At 42.2% G+C, this 19,551-nt stretch overlaps 1 protein-coding gene across 1 annotated transcript in view; it reads right to left on the bottom strand.

The window, feature by feature from the left end:
* Nucleotides 1-16,997, bottom strand: part of LOC132393077 (leucine-rich repeat-containing protein 63) — a 106,402-nt gene extending 89,405 nt beyond the window's left edge. The window contains exons 1-2 of the mRNA XM_059967854.1: nt 16,516-16,997; nt 11,570-11,676 (exon numbers count right to left, since the gene is read on the bottom strand). Coding sequence (XP_059823837.1) covers nt 11,570-11,584 — 15 coding nt within the window. The 5' untranslated portion in view covers nt 11,585-11,676; nt 16,516-16,997. The remainder of the gene's footprint in view (nt 1-11,569; nt 11,677-16,515) is intronic.
* Nucleotides 16,998-19,551: the final 2,554 nt, after the last annotated feature.

Below are 19,551 nucleotides of genomic sequence, written 5' to 3'. Positions count from 1 at the left end.
TCATAGCAGCAATAAGCTCCATATGAGGAATGGAAACTTCACTGGAGCTACCCTAGATTTTCCCATGATAAAAGTACTGTGCACCTGAGAAAATGTGCCGTGCAACTATAGGTGGGTGTCTGTTTTATAGCCATTTTTGCTTACATCTGTAAAGTGTAACTTCTCCAAAATCCAAGGGTTTCAAACATATAGTAATCTTGTCGTCTTCCAACTGACAGAATTCTTCCAGCCAGCTTCTCCACTCAAGAGCAACTGATGTTGGTATAGTGTCATCCCAGCTACGTCCTTTCTTACATAGATCTTGTAGGAACTTAGCAGGTAACACTACCGGACTCAAGATTCCTAAAGTATCATAGATGGAAGTAACTGTGAGAGGATGCCCGGTCTGGTAAGTGGTCTATTTTGGATTGTGATCTTAAACTTGAAAGTATCAGACTGAGTGCACTATCGCACACCCAGTGTTATCTCCACTGAAGAAATATCTTAATCCAAATCCTTCATGTTTTTTACTTTTTGCTCTTCTGGTATTATAGATATCACACTACATCTGTTGCTTATCTACTTTGTGAGTTGAAAGCACGTGGATACAAGGTCATGCTAGGGAGACACCATTTCTTCCTCAGAGGACACTGACACAAGGCAGTCATCAACACAGAAGCATTGCAAGTCCTATTCAATGTCCAATGTCTTGTGGTTGAACTGTTCTTGCTTGTTTTCTGCGCATTTCCTAAGAGTGAAATAGGCAGAACTCTGTGACGAAGTTGCTCCAAAGGGACGTACCACCATTCTGAAGTCCACCATATCTTGGCTAAGGTCATCATCAGGTCACCAGAGAAACCTCAGCAGATCTGCATCTTTTGCTGGTAGTTTAACCTGAAGAAACCTTGATTCAATAGCTGTCACAATTACCACTGGGTTTTTTTCTGAATCTGGTTAGGACTCGAATCAGTGAACTAGTAACTTTGTAAAAGCTGAGCATTAAGTGATATTCTCTGAAAAGTTGTTCTACAGTCAAACACAACACAAAGTTTCCTTTTCTGGGATGATAAACAGCATGATATGAAATAAACCCATATCTATGGAAGCTTAGGAGAATCAAAGGCTCCTAACAGCAGCTCCTTTGTTTGCATCTTTGGAAGCAGCTCTGTTTCTATCTTTAATATCTTTATTTTTTCCTTTCAGGGTTCTTTTAAAGACCCTGACATGCAGTTATATGCTGACTACGGTTCTTTGCGGGAATGGGACACGCTCTCGGGGTTTCACAACTGGCCATTATTCAGCACGCCAAGGGCACAGCTTAAGGGCTTCACTCACTTTCAGAGGACCGAAATTACGTGGCTCTGGAGATGGGGGCGGGGGGGCGGGAATCGGAGGTCGGTGTCTGGGCAGGAGATTGGTGTGTCATGGGAGATGGAAGATCTAAGGCTGTGGGCCCAGAGACCCGAGACATTTGGGCATAGAGCTTGGAAAAAGCGATGCAACAGACTTTTAACATCGTAATCCAGTGAGTCGTTTGTTATGTCTCCCCTCTCACTGTGAAATGCAGACACCTTTTTCTCCCTTATTTGGGAGAGAGTGAGCCTGTGGTATGTTGAATACTAGGTGAACAAACAGTCTTTGGAGAACTACAAGTCTGTGTCTTTGCTGTTGCTATGCTCACTCAAGTGCTTGGTGGCGGATGCTGATGCTTTTTTTTGCCGGTGGGGGGAGGGGGGATCGTTGCTTGCTGCCGCTTATGTGCAGGAGGGAGGGGAGGGAGGGGGGACTGGGGTTCTGACATTTAACTGTCACTCATTCTCTGAGGGTACTCCTCCGTTTTTCATGGATGGTTGTGAAGAAAAAGCTTTTCAGGATGTATATTGTATTCATTTCTCTGACATTAAATGTACCTTTGAAACTTTTGAAATCTTTGAAACTCGACCTACCCATCACTGCATTTCAGGTTCTCTTGCTGGCACTCTTTTGACATAAACTTTGGAGATGATCTTGTATGAAAGCTGTGTCGTAGTATGAAATAACAAATCCTTCTTAAACCTCTTCCTTAAATTCAAAGCATGCTGTTCCTATTATTAGGTATTTTAACATCCTGTTTTCTTAAAGGTAATCTGGTAGTGACCAGTCACCAGTTTAATTTGCCACCAGCTCCATGAACTTGTGACCTTTTCTTCACAAACCAGGTTGTTCATCCTGACAATATTCAGGAAAATCTGCCCTGAATTGCTGCTGTTAAAGCTCATCCAAGTCCAAATCTAAAATGCTGTTAACTGTCTGCTCTGGCTGAGTACAGTCAATGTCATCACCATGGTCCCCTTTCAGTGGTGCATTTATAGTCGAACCCAACATGATTCTGATTGTATAGGGTCCGTCATTAACACTGTGAATCACTTGCAATGGCTTCAATGCTTAAGGCACATTTGTCCCTATCAGCAGCTCAATTACTGAATCAATCTCTGGCAAATGGACGTGTTTCAGGTGAGACCATCCCTGGAGATCCCTCTGACGTGGAATGTTCCCTTTGTGTACTGGCATACTTCCCTGCGTCTGGACGTTAGGTAGTTCACAACAGTTTTCATCATCTGAGTCAGCCGCTTCCTGAAACAACATGGCTGCTCACAACCTTTTCTTGACCCATGGTGCGTAAGAAAATGTATGTCCTTCTTCCTGCTAGCTTGAGCTTGTTCATGAGGCTCACTCTGCTGAACACTGCTGTACTTCCTTGATCTAAGTAATCACTGTCTTATTACCCTTCTTAGACTTCACCTGTACTAGAATTATGAGAAGTTTACAATCATAGTTGCCAGCCCCTGTAAGGCATTAGATACCTGGGCACTACTCACTAATGTGTCTGATTCTTCCACAGCTTGTTTCAATTCTGCACCCTTTTTGTCATGGTGAATATGAAGTATGCTGGGATACTTGCCAGTACACAGCTTGCATGAAAGACGTTTCCTGCAATCTTTGCTGATGTGTCCCATACACAATCAAACCATTTTCCTTTAGGAAGGTAATCTTCTCAGCATGAGCCCTTTTCTCCAGCTGACTGCATGAATCCAATGTATGTTCACCCTGGCAGAACAGACAAACTCTTTTGGCTTATGAGACCATTTCCATTTCATAAGTTCCAGGCTCACTTTTAGCTTTAGTTCTCACAGTGGCCACAGGAAAGGCAAAATCACTTCCTTTAGCTTAGAACAAATTTGTGACTTAGTTTTGTTTATACCTTTGCCTACTGCAGGTGATGTAGTATACAGTATCTTCCCTGTGTGTAGAAATCCTAATTTGTTGTTCAATAAAATCAACAATGTCAGCAAAAGTAGCCTCACAGTTATGCTTAGCTAATAGCTCACAAACCATCCTTCTACATAGATCCCTAAACATATAAGCCAACTTCTTTACAACAATCAAGTCAAGTCACTTTTTATTGTCATTTCGACCATAACTGCTGGTACAGTGCACAGTAAAAACGAGACGACGTTTTTCAGGACCATGGTGCTACAAGAAACAGGACAAAAACTACACCGAACTACGTAAAAAACAACACAGAGAAAAAAACACTAGACTACAGACCTACCCAGGACTGCATAAAGTGCAGAAAACAGTGCAGGCATTACAATAAATAATAAACAAGACAATAGGCACAGCAGAGGGCAATAAGTTGGTGTCAGTCCAGACTCTGGGTATTGTGGAGTCTGATAACTTGGGAGAGGAAACTGTTACATAGTCTGGTCGTGAGAGCCCAAATGCTTTGGTGCCTTTTCCCAGATGGCAGGAGGGAGAAGAGTTTGGATGAGGGGGTGCATGGGGTCCTTCATAATGTTGTTTGCTTTGCAGATGCAGCATGTAGTGTAAATGTCTATAAGGCGGGAAGAGAGACCCCGATGATCTTCTCAGCTGACCTCACTATCCGCTGCAGGGTCTTGCGATACAAGATGGTGCAATTTCCGAACCAGGCAGTGATGCAGCTGCTCAGGATGCTCTCAATACAACCCCTGTAGAATGTGTTGAGAATGGGGGGTGGGAAATGGACTTTCAGTCTTCGCAGAAAGTAGAGACACTGCTGGGCTTTCTTTGCTATGGAGCTGGTGTTGAAGGACCAGGTGAGATTCTCTGCCAGGTAAACACCAAGAAATTTGGAGCTCTTAATGCTCATTGTGATGGTGTTGGAGATGATGCCTCCGATCTGGACTGACTGAGGTCTCCCAGTCAGGAAGTCTAGCATCCAGTTGCAGAGGGAGGTGTTCAGGCCTCCCAATCAATATATTGGTGGGTCTGCCAGCTCTCGCATGTACTGAACATCTCCTATTGCAGTATAACAGCCTCTAACAAAAAGATTGTAGTCTAGAAGAGCCTTCATGTCTTCAGATTTGATAGGTGGCCAAGAGAGAGCCTTTCGCATGTAGGCTGATGCAATTTTCTGTTCATTGCCATAATGTTTCTGTAGTAAAGCCTTGGCCTTTAGATATCCTTCCTCAGAGTTAACACAATGGCAATTTCTGACAAGCTCTCTAGGGCGACCTCCAGCTTACTGTTCAAGGAAACAGAGGTAGTCACCATAATTGTTAGTCTTCCCTTCAACATTATTCTTAAAAGCCCTCATGAATGCATGATATTGCAATGGATGCTCATCGAAGATTTGAATCTCATTTAGGCAGATATGCAATGCGTTGTTGTTGTACCAATAAAGTTGTTATTTCATTTTACATCCTGTTGGCCTCCATAATACAATTTAGACCTCTATCATCTAAAACACGACAGCTTCCATACTGTAAGTTAATGTCCCCATGAGCACCTGGAGCTGTTGGATATGACATAGATTCAGAGTGCCTCTTAATGTGGGTGGAGAATGAACACCCTGAACTACTCCTTGAGGCCCTAAATCTTGTTTCATAGACATTTGAGAAACAAATGAATTGCACTCATTAAGTGTGTTGGGTTTCTTCTGTGTCATATCAATATAGGAACTCACACAATAGAATAGTCCTACTGGAGCACTTTTAGCACCCACTGCACTTCAGCTTTGGCCATCTGTGCTGCAATTTCTTCTTGTAACTTAAGCTGCTCAACCCTTCTTCGTAGCTGCTCCTTTCCTTTCCAAAGCTGTTCTTCCATCTGCTCCTCTTACCCTCCCAACTCATGTTTATCCTTCAATGTTGGTTGTTGTGCAAATAATGCTGCTAAATTAGCCTCCATTTTAATGCCTGCAGAGCAGGTATAAGATGCATAAGCCGCTCTGCTTGCAACAGAACATGGAGAATGCATATTTTACGTACTGTCGCTTCGGTATATGTCATCCTGTGGATCCTCAGCTTTATGCATAGTTAAAACATGCCTCGAAATTCGAGAAATATTTTCACTTGGTTCGACAACATGACCTTCAACATCGCATGTTTGTTTCATCCATTGTTCAGCATCGACTATGACTGTATTAATAAGAGTATGCTAAGTCTCTAAAGTCTGCTGGTACATCTTCATTTATCCAGATCTTGATGAGAAGTTGATGCAGTTGATAAAAAAGTGGGTTACCTCCAATGTTGTAGACCTCTGCTGGTATTCCATTGTGTCCAGCAGCCTTATTGTTTTTCAAGGTTTTGATGACTTCCTTGACTTCTTCAAGTGTTGGTATTTTGCTTAGGGAGTCGTCAATGGGCTGTTTTGGAATGTTGTTAATCACATTCCTGTCAAATGAGATGGTCTGATTTAGAAGATCTTCAAAGTGCTCCCTCCATCTAGAATTGATGTCAGCATTGCTCTTCGGGATGGTTGAACCATCTTTGCTTTTGAGAGGGGATTGACCATGAGTGGATGGGCCAAAAATAGCTTTAGTTGCATTGAAAAAGCCTCGAGTGTCGTTAGCATCTGCTAGTTGTTGGATTTCATGAACTTCCTTCCTCCACCAGTGGTTTTTCAGTTTCCGGGTGCTGTTCTGGACTGCAACCTTGTATTCCTGATAGCGTTTCATTTTGGTTGCCGATTGTTGGTCATTTTGTAAGGTGATGAAAGCTTTTTACTTTTCGTCAATGAGTTGTTGGAGTAATTTGTTGTTATCATTGAACCAATCCTGATGTTTTTTCGTCTTGAACCCAATTATTTCTTTGCAGGAGGTGATGATAGCGTTCTTCAGTTGATTCCAGTGTTCTTCTACAGATGGTGGGATTTATTGAGGCAGTTGTTCTTGAAGATTTTGTTGGAATTTCTGTACATGGTTGATGTCTTGAAGGATGTCAACATTGAATTTCTTGATTAGTGTTCTGATTTTGGTGTTTCCTTTTGGGCCGAAACTTCATTCTCATGGTGGACAAGATGAGCTGATGGTCTGTCCAGCACTCATCGGCAGCAGTAACAGCTCTTGTTATCAGTACATCTTGCTGGTCCCGAGATCATACTATGATATAAATAGATCAACAAATACGAAGACCATTATCCTCGACCTCGAGGGATAGCCACGACGAATAAGAGTTTCAATATTATCAAACTTTTTGATTTGTTTGTCTCGCTCTGGGTTAGGAATTAAAGACAACAACACAAAATTTCGCTTAGCAACAGCTTCGTGTAGACTATTTGTGTCTTTAAGATGAGACTACACATGTGAGACATTTTATGTTCTCACATAGAACTTTTAATTGATGGTATTAAATTTAAAATTTTTCTCAGTCTTTCTTATATTCCTTTTGACAACTGTTGATTCTATTCACTAAAAATTTCTCATTAAGTTTAATTTCTCTTTTAGATCTGACTTCAAGGTCACTGACATCAATTCCGCTCATGTTACTTTTTCTAGATGCAATCACACCAAACAAGCAGCGCTCATTTCAAATGGTGGCAACCAGAATATTTCAGCACTTCAATAAAACAAAGCAGCCAACCCTTAGGCGAACACCACTTGGTCGAGGATACAGCTGACCATTCCAAACTGTGTTCAAACCACAAACACACAGCATGGATCAACAAAAGGTCACTACTTGCTGTAAATTGCTCCTGGATTCTCAATGTTACAATTCTAATCTCGCCAACTGTCCAATGCAATCTCTTGCCATAGACTGATGTTCATTTGGTATAACTATCCTATTGTTGACAAAATGTAGCAGTTACTTCAAAACAAACCAAAACTGCTTAGAGACTAAGGACAGGTGGGACTGATACTGTATGGGGCACTATCCATCCAATAACGAAGTTCCAAAGTTGGAGAATATGTTCAATCCTTTATTAAGAAAACAGCAAAATGAACCATCTTGAAATGATGAAAACTAATGAATCTAAAACTAGTGATATAACAAAATAAACAGTCTTAGCATATTAAATTACTTAAGCCAAGCAGTTTTAAATGTATTTCTAAGTATTCAAGAATACTTAAGTGGTTAACAAAAAGATATCAGCCTTGGCCTACTCTTTAGCTCTACCCAAATTAGGCTGAACTCAAGACAGAGTATGAATACATACCTAAACACTTCGTTTCTACCATGCCTCCAACACGTGACTAACTACTACTGGAGTATAAAAGTTGCAACTTGCTATTTGCTAGAGAATGAAATCCTAAGAATGTAGAAGACAATGTTGTGTTACTAAGAGGTAGATAAGAAATGTAGATTAGAACATGATTACGTCAATGGGTAGAAACAATAGTGGCGGATGTACGTGTGGTACACAACTATAGAACGATTGCATATGCTAATGCAACAAAACCACAAGATTGCTATAAAACATGCTATGTCCACGGATCGGTGGGCAATCAGCGACTAGCTCAATGACTGTCTCAGCTTTGATTTGCAAATTAAAGTTTAACCCTTCTTGAAGAATCTTCTGTGTCTCCTAATCATTTGTGGGGCACGAGAAACCACGACACTACCCGTAATAAACATAATAAACACGCAACACAAAATCCAATACAGATAGAAAATAGATACACGGCTCCCACAAAAGGTATAGGTGGAGTTGATAGCCAGCACCCTTTTCCAAGGTGGTAATGGCTAATTTGAGAGGACATACCTTTAAGGTGATTGGAGGAAAGTATAGAGGGATACTAGAGCAACACACACAAAATGCTGGAGGAACTCATCAGTCCAGGCAGCATGAAGGAACTGCTGAAGAGTCATGGCCCAAAATGTCGACTGTACTCTTTTCCATAGATGCTACCTGGCCTGTTGAGTTCTCCAGTATTTTGTGTGTGTTGCTTGTATTTCCAGCATCTTCAAATGTGAGCCAAAGGGCCTTTACTGTGCAGTACTCTTCAATTTCCTATGTTCCAATGTCATGGTATTTTTCTGCTTGCTCTTGTCCAATAAACTCATGTCTGCATTCCCCAATATTTTGTCCCCTTGGTTCAGTCCCTTCTGACCTACATCCATGACATTTCACATGGTCTCCATCACTTCAATCACTTACAGTTCCCTGGCCCTGCTTGCCTTATTTTCATTATGGACGTCTAGTCCCCATACACTTTCATTTTTCATCAGGAAGTTGTTAAAACTTTCTGCTTTCTTCTGGACAACTTTTTTAGTTCCTCCACTTTCTCCAAACAAAGTTGTAGCCAGGGACACTTGCGTAGGCCCAGCTATGCCTGCCTTTTGTTGGCTACGTGGAACAGTCCATGTTCCAAGCCTTCATTGGTAACAATCCCGAATTTTTTTTCCACCACATTGATGATTGCATTGGTGCTGCTTCTTGAGAGCCCTCTCATCATTCTCGATCGCTCTGTGTCCATTTCTGGAGACTGAAAATCTACTGACATCTTTTACAACCCACTGACTGTCACAGTTACCTTGACAACCCTCTCACCCTGTGACTTGTGAAAACACTATTCCCTTCACTCAGTTCATCCATCTCCACTACATCTTTTCACAGGATGAGGCTTTTCATTCTAGGACATCTAAGATGTCTTCTTCTTTTTCAAACAATGGGTTTTCCCTTCTACCACCATAAAAGTTGCCCTGACCCACATCTCCTCCATTTCTCACACATCTGTCCTCACTCCATCGTCCTGCCATCATAACAGAGATAATAATTTCCCTTGTCCCTACCACCCCACGAGCCTCTGTATCCAGCGCATCATTCTTTGTAACTTCCGCCATCTCCAATGGGATGTTACGACTAAGAGCATCTTTCCCTCCGCCTTCAGTTTTCCACAGGATTGTTCCTTACATGACTCTCTTGTCCACTTGTCCCTCCACAATGATCTTCCTCAAGGCCCTTTACCCTGCAAATGCTACACCAGCCCCAACATCACCACCCTCATTACCATTCAGGGTCCTAAACAGTCCTTCCAGTTGAGGCAGGACTTCACCTATGAGTCTGTAAGGGTAATCTATTGTATCTGGTGCTCCATGTCTAGCCTCCTCTATTTCAGCGAGATCCAACGTAGTTTGGAAGGGACTGCTTTGTTGAGCACCTTTGCCCTGTCTGTCACAAAAGCCAGGATCTCCCAGTGACTACCCTTTCAATTCAACTTCCCGTTCCCATTCTGACATGTCTGTCTATGACCTCCTCTACTACTGCAATGTGGCCAAACTCAGGTTCAAGGAGCAACAACTCATAGTCTATCTAGGTAACCTTCAACCCGACGGCATGAATATTGATTATTTTAACTCCTGGTAATTACTCTCCCCATCCCTTCTCTTTTTTCTGTTCTCCTTTCTGGTTACCCTCTCAACTCTTCGCTGTTCCTTACCTGCCCATCACCCCCCTCAGGTTCCCCTTCTCTTTCCCTTTCTTCCATGGTCCAGTGCCCTCTTCCATTAGGTTCCTGCTTCTTCAGCCCTTTATCTTTTACATCTATCCCTCCCAGCTTCTTACTTCAGCCCCCTACCTCAGTGACCTACCATCCACTCAACTGACTCACCTTTCACTTACCAGCTTGTACTCCTTCCCCTCCCTGCACCTTATTCTGAATTCTGCCTCCTTCCTTTCCAGTCCTGATGAACAGTCATAGCCAGAAGCGTTGATTGTTTATTTCCCTCCATACATGCTCCCTAGACTTGCTGAGTTCCTCCACCATTTTGTGTGTGTTGCTCAAGATTTCTAGCATCTGCAGAACTTCTTGTGCTTTTGTTATCCGTAAGCATTTGCAAGAGTTGTTGGAAACATACTAAATTTCCTCAAACTCCTAATGAAGCAGAGCTGCTCATGTGCTTTCTTCATGATTGCATGAATATCTCAGGCCCAAAATAGATCTTCCAAGGTGTTGAAGCTGCTTACCTTTTCCACCACGAGGAAAGGTGTGCTTCTCCTGACTTGCCCTTTCTGAAGTCCACAAGCAATTCCTTGGTCCAGCTTACACTGAATGTGAAGTTGTTGTTGTAAAACCACTCAACCAGCCAATCTATCTCACTCCCGTAGGCTTTCTCATTGCCATCTGAGATTCTGCCAACAACTGTGTTGTCACTGGTGAATTTCTAGACAGTGTTTGAGCTGTGCCAAGCCATACAGTAACAGATGTATAGACAGTACAGCAGTGGGCTAAACATGCATCCTTGAGGTGCGCCTGTGGTCACTGTCAGTAAAAAGAAGATATTATTACCAATCCGTAGTGACCATGTCTTCCAATGAGGACTCTGAGGATCCAGCTGCAGAGGTACAGAGGCTTAGGTTTTGAGGTTGATGATTAATATTGAGGGATGATGGTGTTGAACACTGAGCTGTAAACAGCAGCCTGACAGATGTTTTGCTATAATCTAGGTGCTCCAAAGCCAAGTAGAGTGCCGGCAGACAAATTGCAGCGAGTTCAGGTCATTGTTCAGACAGAAATTAATTCTAGCCCTGACCAACCTCTTAAAGCACTTCAATGCAGTAGGTGTGAGGACTACTGGGCAACAGTCATTAGGCAGCTTACCCTGCTCTTCTAAGGCGCTGGTATGATTGCCGGGTGAGAACCTCTGACTGCAGCAGTGAGAGATTGAAAATGTCCTTGAACACTACAGCCAGTTGGCCAGCACAGATATTCAGTATCCGGCTGGGTACACCACCAGGGCCTGATGCCTGGTCAGGAATCCCCGCTTGAAAGACATTCTAACACTTCTGAGACAGTGATCACAGTGTTATCAGATGCTGTGGGGATTAGCACAGATGTAATGTTATTTTCCTTTCCAAAGCATTCATAAAAACATTGATTTTATCGGAAGTACAGATAACTGGCAATTATGCTGTCAGGTTTTGCTTTATAACAAGAATCCAGAGAAAGCAGCAATCTGAAAGTCTGTGGACTCTCTTGGGTATTTCATCAGTTCCTTTTTAAGTGCTGGTCAAATTTTCATCATTAATAGGTGCCCAAAGAACAAAGTTCTACAGAAGCATCAATGTAGAAAATACAACTGGTCTCATTAAAATCCACAGCTAAATTTAAATGAAGTAGAAACAACACTTGTTTCAAATATCTCACAATGAAAGTGTATTGTTGAAATAGCCCTATGACAGCCCTAATTGTGGTCATGCAAATAAACTGTCTAATGTACAGGTATTAGAAAAAGACATCGCACCATATAAGGCAAATTTTTTAAAGTACACTTGCAATCAATTAAATATCCTGTAATTACTAGTATTGTACAAATAATGTTAATTTCAGTGAAAATAATGCACTTACCAAAAGGAAGAGCATCTTTTGGTGGCAGTGGTCTACGAAGTAGTGGTGGATATTTGGACATGCTGCTCCTGAATCGGATATCCTGGGTTTATTTCAGGTTTAATATCCTGGGTTTATCCACAAGCAATGAGTTGATTGAAATCAAATGAAAACTTTTATATTAGTAACACAAAAAAGTTACTGAGAGCAAGAAATGGCAAAGTTTTCTACATCTTTCCAACAGTAACTCCTTTTACCTTTATTTACCTCTTTTCATACCTCAAAGAATTTTGCACATTCAAGCTTTTATAAAATGTTAAAGTAAATAAATAGATAAATGAGAATAAACTTACAAAATTCTAAGAAGACTTGACAGGCTGCATACATGTAATATATACATGCAATATACAATGTATTTATATACACATGTAATACATACATGTATCGTTTGATTAATAGCAACACCCCTGGGTAGCCTCCCAGATGGCATGAACATGGATATTTCTAACTTTGGATAATTACTCCCCTCCCCACCTCTTTTTTCTCATTTCCCATTTTGGTTACCTTCTCACCCATTATCTTCTCACAGATCTATCACTTCCCTTTGGTTCCCTTCCCCTTTCTTCCATACCATCTTCTATTAGATTCCTTCTTCTTCAGCCCTTTACCTCTTCCATCTATCACCATCCAGCTTCTTACTTCATACACCCTCCCTCACCCACCCATCTTCCTCTGTCTCACTTATAACCTGCCAGCTTGCACTCCTCCGCTCCCACTAACTTCTTATTCTGACTTCTGCCCCCTTCCTTTCCAGTCCTGATGAAGGGTTTCAGCCTTTATTCTCCTCCATAGACATTGCCTGATTTGCTGACTCCCTCCAATATTTTGTGTGTGTTGCTCAAGATCTCCAGCATCATGTTTATGGATACAGGGAGGATGTTTTCCTTGACTGAGGAGGGTAGAGTCAAGGAAACTGAGAATAAGGGATATGCAGTTCCAGACCGAGATGAAGAGAAAGTTCTTCACTCAGAAGGTGGTGAGCCCTTGGAAGTCTCTACCTGGATGGCAGGTGAAGCTCAATGTTCTGTTCACTCTGGGCATTAAAAAAATTATGGGACATGGGGAGTGTCATGCTTTCAATGAATGGGCTAGGCTACAGAAACCAGGTGGTTTCTCTGTTCTTATTATGATGTTCCTATTCTTGAACTATGTTGCTTGGTGTTAATTAAACTATGTTAACAAAGAAAAATCAAGAAATATTGGATATGATATCAATGCAAGAAAAAGAAAATATTAAAAGATTTGGCTTCTTTAGCGTTCTTAAATGACTAAACAGATTTTTAATGGAGGCAAAACAGAAAACAGCACAGGTCTTATCGATCAGTTTCTAATTCCTCATGAATGAGCAGGAAGATGGAATTTACTAATATTTAAGAGGAGTTATAACTGTTGGACTTTTTTGTGGAAAAATAGTGGAAAATTTATGTTTAAATTAGTATTTGGGATTAATTAAGGTAAATCAAAATGCACTTGTAACAGGGAGTGCAATTAGGGAGTTTACAAATATATAAAATTCGCCCATGTGGTTGTTAGTGGGGAAGAAAATTGTGGGCTGCCAGAGGGCAATGCATTAGTTAAACAGCAAATAGAATGTCACTTTGCTAATGGCATGTTATGTGTGTTAATGCACTTGGAGTAATATGGCAATGAGAAATGAAGCCCTTCGTTGATTGGGGTTGACCATGGATGTGACGTCCTAGCTGTCAATAAGCAAGCCAGTACGCAAGCCAGGGCAGTATGACATAGAGAGCAAACTGTTGCCCATCCAGCAGGCTCCCCCATTTCATGCAGCCGAGGAACGGCAGAGACCAATACAGTTTGGCACCAGCAGCGTCATAGGCGTTGTTAGTCAGTGTTAAATTCATTGTAGGACAGCCTTAGGAACTCCAGCTCTGGATTCTCCCTCGGGGTCCAATCCCGAAGCCTTCCCCATGAGTGGGTATAGCCACAAGGCAGCAGTTCTATGACTGGCCACTGAATAGTCTGAGGCCAAAGAGGATTGTACATTCAAAAATTTTCATTAAAACATTTGACTAAGTACAGGAGACCAGATTGCTGAGAAATTAAAAGGTCAATGTTACCACAGAAAGGTAGTATTTTCTATATTAAGAGGCATAGATCAATTGGACAGCCAGAGCCGGGGCAGAAATGGCTAATATGAGGGGACATAATTTGAAGGAGATTGGAGGAAAATACAGAGGGATATCAGAGGTAGTTATTTTCCTACATAGCGAGAGGTGGGTGTGTGTAATGCTCTGCTGGGGTGGTGGTAGAGGCAGATACATTCAGGATATTTAAGAATTTCTTAGATGGGCACATGGATGATGATAGGCACATGAAAAATGGAGGGCTTTGTAGGAGGGAAGGGTTCAACTGATCTTAGAGTAGGTTAAAAGGTTTGCACAACATTGTGAGCTGAAGGGCCTGTACTGTCCTAAAATGTACTATATTCTACAAATGATCCCAAAGAAATTAAGAACAGAGAGGATGTGCTAGGGAGGATACACACACGCTACAACTTGAGTATGTAACAGCACTCAAAAGATGTGGAAGGGATTCATGAGGATGCTACCATAGATAGTCGTATGATTATGAAGAAAAATTGTCTGAGCTAGGGTTGAGGGACATGTAATTAAGAGAAATAAATTTAAGAGAAGTTTTAAGAGGTTTAATAGGGAAACCTGACATCCTTCAACAGAAAAATTAATAACTGAACTTAAGTGCCATTCTGGATTACGTGGTCAAATGTTGGTAAGTAGCTTTTAATCAATAATCATGGATTAGAAAAGCCATTTACAAAATGTCCATTTGAACATAAACCATCGGCAATATTTTATACAGAGGGAGTAGGAGAATAACCAGGGGCTAAAAATGATTCAGCCAATTGTCAGCAGTTGTGAATTTGTGCAAAAAATCAGTAACTTTAAGTCCCCTGGCATTATATCAGTTCCCTGGCCCTGGGACCAGTACTTAATAAGTGCCCTTACAAAGAAGGCAAGACAGCACCTTTACTTTTCTTAGAAGTTTGAGCAGGTTTGGCATGTCATCTAAAACTTTGACAGACTTCTATAGATGCACAGTGGAGAGTATCCTAGTTGGTTGCATCTTTACCTGGTAAGGGAATACCCATACCCAAGAATGGGAAAACCTACAAAAAGTTATGAAGCAGCCAGTTCATCACAGGTAAAGTCCTCTCCATCACTGTGTATATCTACAAAGAGCTTTAATAATAAATTTATTTTGAACTTTGACAAAGAAAATACAAATTGATAAATAGAAAAAGAAACAGTCTGAAATCTAACCCAAATACATTCAATGCTGCTGTCCATAAAATGAAGAACACCAAATGACGGAAAAGTGTGGTAATCCACATCAGAAAGGAGTCAACAAATGTGGACACACAAAGGCTGTTATTGCATCATCACCTGGGCTTCTTGATCGTTCTAACGTAAAAGGTCCAGGGTTCTTCAATGGCATTGCCCAAACCTGGTATCAAAATAGCTAGGGCAAAAAAATGAAGCATCCTAAGCAACACGCACACAAAATACTGGAGCAACTTAGCAAGTCAGGTAGCATCTAAGGAAATAAATAAACAGTCGATATTTTGGGCCAGAGACTCTTCTTCGGGACTGAAAAGAAAGGGGGAAGACACCAGAATAAAAAAGTGAGGGGAAGGCGGATAGCTAGGTGATAGGTGAAACCAGGTGGGTGGGAAAGGTAAAGGGTTGAGAAGAAGGAATCTGGTAGGAGTGGAGAGTGAACCATAGGAGAAACGGAAGGAGGAGGGGACCCAGGGGAAGGTGATAGGCAGGTGAGAGAGGTAGCAGGCCAAAATGGGGAAAAGAGGAGGGGAGGGGAAGGAGAGGTCAGTATTCATGCTGTCAGGTTGAAGGCTACTCAGATGGAATATAAGGTGTTGCTCCTCCACCTAGAGGTGGCTTCAGCTAGGCATGCCAGATATGTTTGTGGTAAAATCCTTTTGGAGATGGCAGAAGTTGCAGAGGATGGTATGTTGGATGCAGAGGCTCATGGGGTGGTACACAAGGACAAGAAACTCCATTCTTAGAAGGAGGACACTTCTGATGTCCTGGAAGGGAAAGCCACATCCTGGGAACATATGCAAGAACTGAGAAAAGGGAATAGCATTTTTATAAGGGTGGGAAGAGGCATAGTCAAGACAACAGTGGGAATTGGTAGGTTGATAAAAGATGCTGGTTGACAGTTTGCCTCAAGAGACAGACATTCCAACTTGTAAGTTAAAATCATATATTGCCTACCAAATCCTAGGTCCATCGCTGGATCTAAATTCTGGAATTCTATGCCCATCTCACCTCATCTCCTGTCTTGCCCAGCCTGGTCTGGTTATCCCACTGTGACCTTGCTCACTTTATCCCACAATTGTTTTGCCTTTTCACCGTACTCCAGTCCTTTCACACTGCTCCTGAGAATTTCTGGTATTTCCATCAATGCTGCCTGACCTGCAGAGTGCCTCCAGTATTTTGTGTGTGTTGCTTTGGATTTCCAACTTCTGCAGAATTCCTGGTGTTTATGATTTTCTGCCTACCTCATCCCACTCTATTTAAACTCACCTTACTACAACCCAGCCCACCCAACTCACTTTGCCCTGTCAACCCCACCAGGGCCCCGTGCATCTCAAACCACACCTCCGTCCCGCCTCACCCTTGACAACTTCATCTTACCTGACCTGCCTAACCCATCGACCTGATCCCAGTCCTGTTCCCCCACCCCCGTCTCACTGCAGTTGCGCTCACCTTATCCCATTTTACCTTTCCCCTGCCAATTCAACCTGACCCGACCCAGTCCACCACTACGGCTCGGCTCCATCCACCTCGGTACGACCCGCCTCAACTTAGCCCACTTCCCCACATCTAGCCGTGCACGCCTACCTCCCACCTTCGACCGGCTCGTTTAAAATCAGACCGCCGCTACTCTTTCTCACAGCTGCAAGCGTCGCCAAGCTCCGCGCACTACACCGGGCCCAGCCTGACAACGGCCCTGGCAACCACCCAGCCTCGCTCTGAGGCGCGGCAGGAGCCGGGCGCCTCGGCTGCTGTGGGGGTCTCTCTGCGCTCTCTCGTATCGTGACACTTTTACTAAAGAAAAAAAGAGCCTGTGTGTGTGAAAGATCGCCTGAAACAGCGGCAGCACGATGGCTAGTAACGATTTATTAACCCAGGAGGGGTGGGTCTGTGGCAGCCCGGACGTCACTCCGATCCGATCGATCGCGTACGTGATTTCTGAGGGTAGAAGGGCTGTTTGGTACCGGCTGTCGCAATGGACTGGCGGAAAAGTTGCATCCAGAAGGGTCGGCAAGGGGTAGCGTAGGGAGCTAGAGCTCAGAACACTTCATCAGGTGCAGGGAAGAACAACGCAGGTACTGACTAGTTTTTAGATTACTTAATGCTTTAAATGTAGGATGTGATGTGAATGCTCTGACACGACAACGAAAAAGGTAAAGAAAAACAAATTGGAGATGTTATTGAATGTTATGGACTGCATTAGCATGAATCCTTGGTCCCTTTTATAAAAATACCCAAGGTGGAAGAAAGCTGGTAGAGGTTTATATAAGTTGCATTTTAAAAGGCAGACTGCGGACAAAGATGTACAGTATGCTGTTACTCTCCATTCTCTGCAGTAAAATAAAAGCAGGGTTATCACAAACATGTCACAGGCTGAATTGATTTCCTATTCATCGACTATGCTCTTAGATGAAAAGGAGTTCTAGGAGCATTTATTACTATGTGGTTCTGATCGAGTAACAGTAAGTCGAATTTTAGTTGGTATTTAGCCCACATGAATATTTTGCTGAAGCTGCAAAGATTTGATTAACTTAATAGGATTCATAATGTCAGGCTCCGGCTTCTTTGCTGCAAGTTCCTGCACCATTTACTAAAATGCTAGGGTTATCCGATTGCTGCATTGCTACGCTGTTCTGTATATGAATATGCCGGGTACAGAGGAATGAGAAGAGGCCATCCACGTAACATTGATTAGGAGGGAGGCAAGGAGTCAGTTATTTACTAATTGTTATTAGATTCTTTTCTGCCTTGTGCCAAGGAGTGAACAGAGGTAACTACATCTTTTAGGGGAGAATAGGACTGAGAAACGATGGGAAGACAGGAAATGTAATTTTTTTTTACTGAAGAATGAAATATAATGTGTGACAGGATCAGCCACTTCATAAAATTTGCAAATATGTAATACATACAGGTATCAGCATTCATAGTAAAAGAGATCATTCAAGCTACATATCATTCATCGTTGTATCAATATTTTCTTTCTGTATGGTTCTAGCCTGTCAGTGTAAGTCGGTGATGTTTCTCTTTAAAATCTTTGCAGTAATTAAGATAAGCTGATTGTATCCTGAAGCAGAGCCCTGCGTATTGGTGTCTGCCAATCCACAAACTTGGATATGGACAGCTCCTTGCACAGGAACACCTAAGTTTCAAACAGACCAAAAGGCATATTTCACCTAAATAGTTATTTTCCAGTATGCCCTTGGGGACAACCTGTAGAGCATGGGTCCTATGTTACACGGCTGCACAGAATATAGTAAATAGCGATCAAGGTCATTTCGAACTTTTCCCGAATACTTGGCAAACACACATTCCAGAAGAAGACAGATGGTGGCCTTCTCATGGGCAATATGCAGAGGAGATTGAGACACGGGCTGTGCACGAAGGATTAGACAGGGAAAAACCACTTCAACACCAACCACACAATAGCATGGGATACTTTCAAAGTAATGTTAAATGAGAAATTTTTTACCAATAATCTGACATAAAAAACAGAAAATGTTGGAAGTATCAGCAAGTGAGGCAGCATCTGTAAGAGAGAAATTGAGTTAATATTTTAGCCTTTCATCAGAACAGAGAAGAGGATGGGGTGTAGGGAATAATGGGGATGTCTGCAATGGGATGGAGACCAAGAGAGGCTGAATGATATAAGTGTTGGTGATACTGACTGGGAGATGAGGATGAGGCAGGTTAGGTGCAATTGATCTTTCAGGGGAGAAAGAAGACATGCTGGATCTGTGAGATGTAAAGAAACTGCAGAAATATTAGGCAGATGGGTGGCATCTGCAGAGAGAAGAAAATGGAATGGTCATTACAGAAGCAGAATGGAAAGGCTGCTTACCTGAAATTGTTGAATTCAGTTTTGAACCATGAGGACTGTAATGTAGCTTGGTGGAAGAAGAAAAGCTGTCCATAAGCTTACATTAGGCTTTGAGTTAGTGTGAGTAATGGAGAAGCCAGGTTGAGAATGGAATATAGAAGGGAAATGACAGGAAACTGGACTCTAAGGTCACCTTTTGAACTGAGTAGAGGTGAAAAAGGACCTAGTGCTTTCCCAGCATATATGACAAATAAACTCTTCTTGGGCTTCCAGCTAGGTACAGGTATCGATTTTAACTGACGTTTCAATAGCAAACTCTACCACCTTCATCAGGGATGATGTCTAGGCATGTCTAGTCCAGTAGTATATATACCCCTGTTGTCCATCCCTCCAGACTAGTTAGTCCTCATCCAATCCAGTTTTTGCTTTCCCACGATGCTTACAATCGAATTCCAGTTCTTACTTAGAGCAAGACCTTCGTTTTCGTTAAAATTAGTTTCCTCTAGTTTTATTTTCAATAGCTTCCTTCACCAGGTGGTCCAAAACCCATTGGTGCACCACAGGTGTTTTTGCTGCTAAGGAACCCATAAGAAAGCTCAAATTGCAGCTTATGCGAGTCAAAGATGACCTGGGACTCAGAACAGCTGGTGTTCACAGAGTTCCCTGTGAATGCAGAGCAGCGTATATTGGCCAGAAGGCAGTGGAAACCCGCATCAAGGAGCATAGGAGGTGTATCCATTTGGGTTACCCGAAGAAATTGCCAATAGCAGAACTTCGCATTTGAAATGGCCTTAGGATGGATGTTG

The sequence above is a fragment of the Hypanus sabinus genome, chromosome 4 (genome assembly GCF_030144855.1).
Source record: "Hypanus sabinus isolate sHypSab1 chromosome 4, sHypSab1.hap1, whole genome shotgun sequence".
NCBI classification, from domain to species: Eukaryota; Metazoa; Chordata; class Chondrichthyes; order Myliobatiformes; family Dasyatidae; genus Hypanus; species Hypanus sabinus.
Note: the sequence above shows the minus strand (reverse complement) of the source record. Positions and strands in the feature narration are given on the sequence as shown.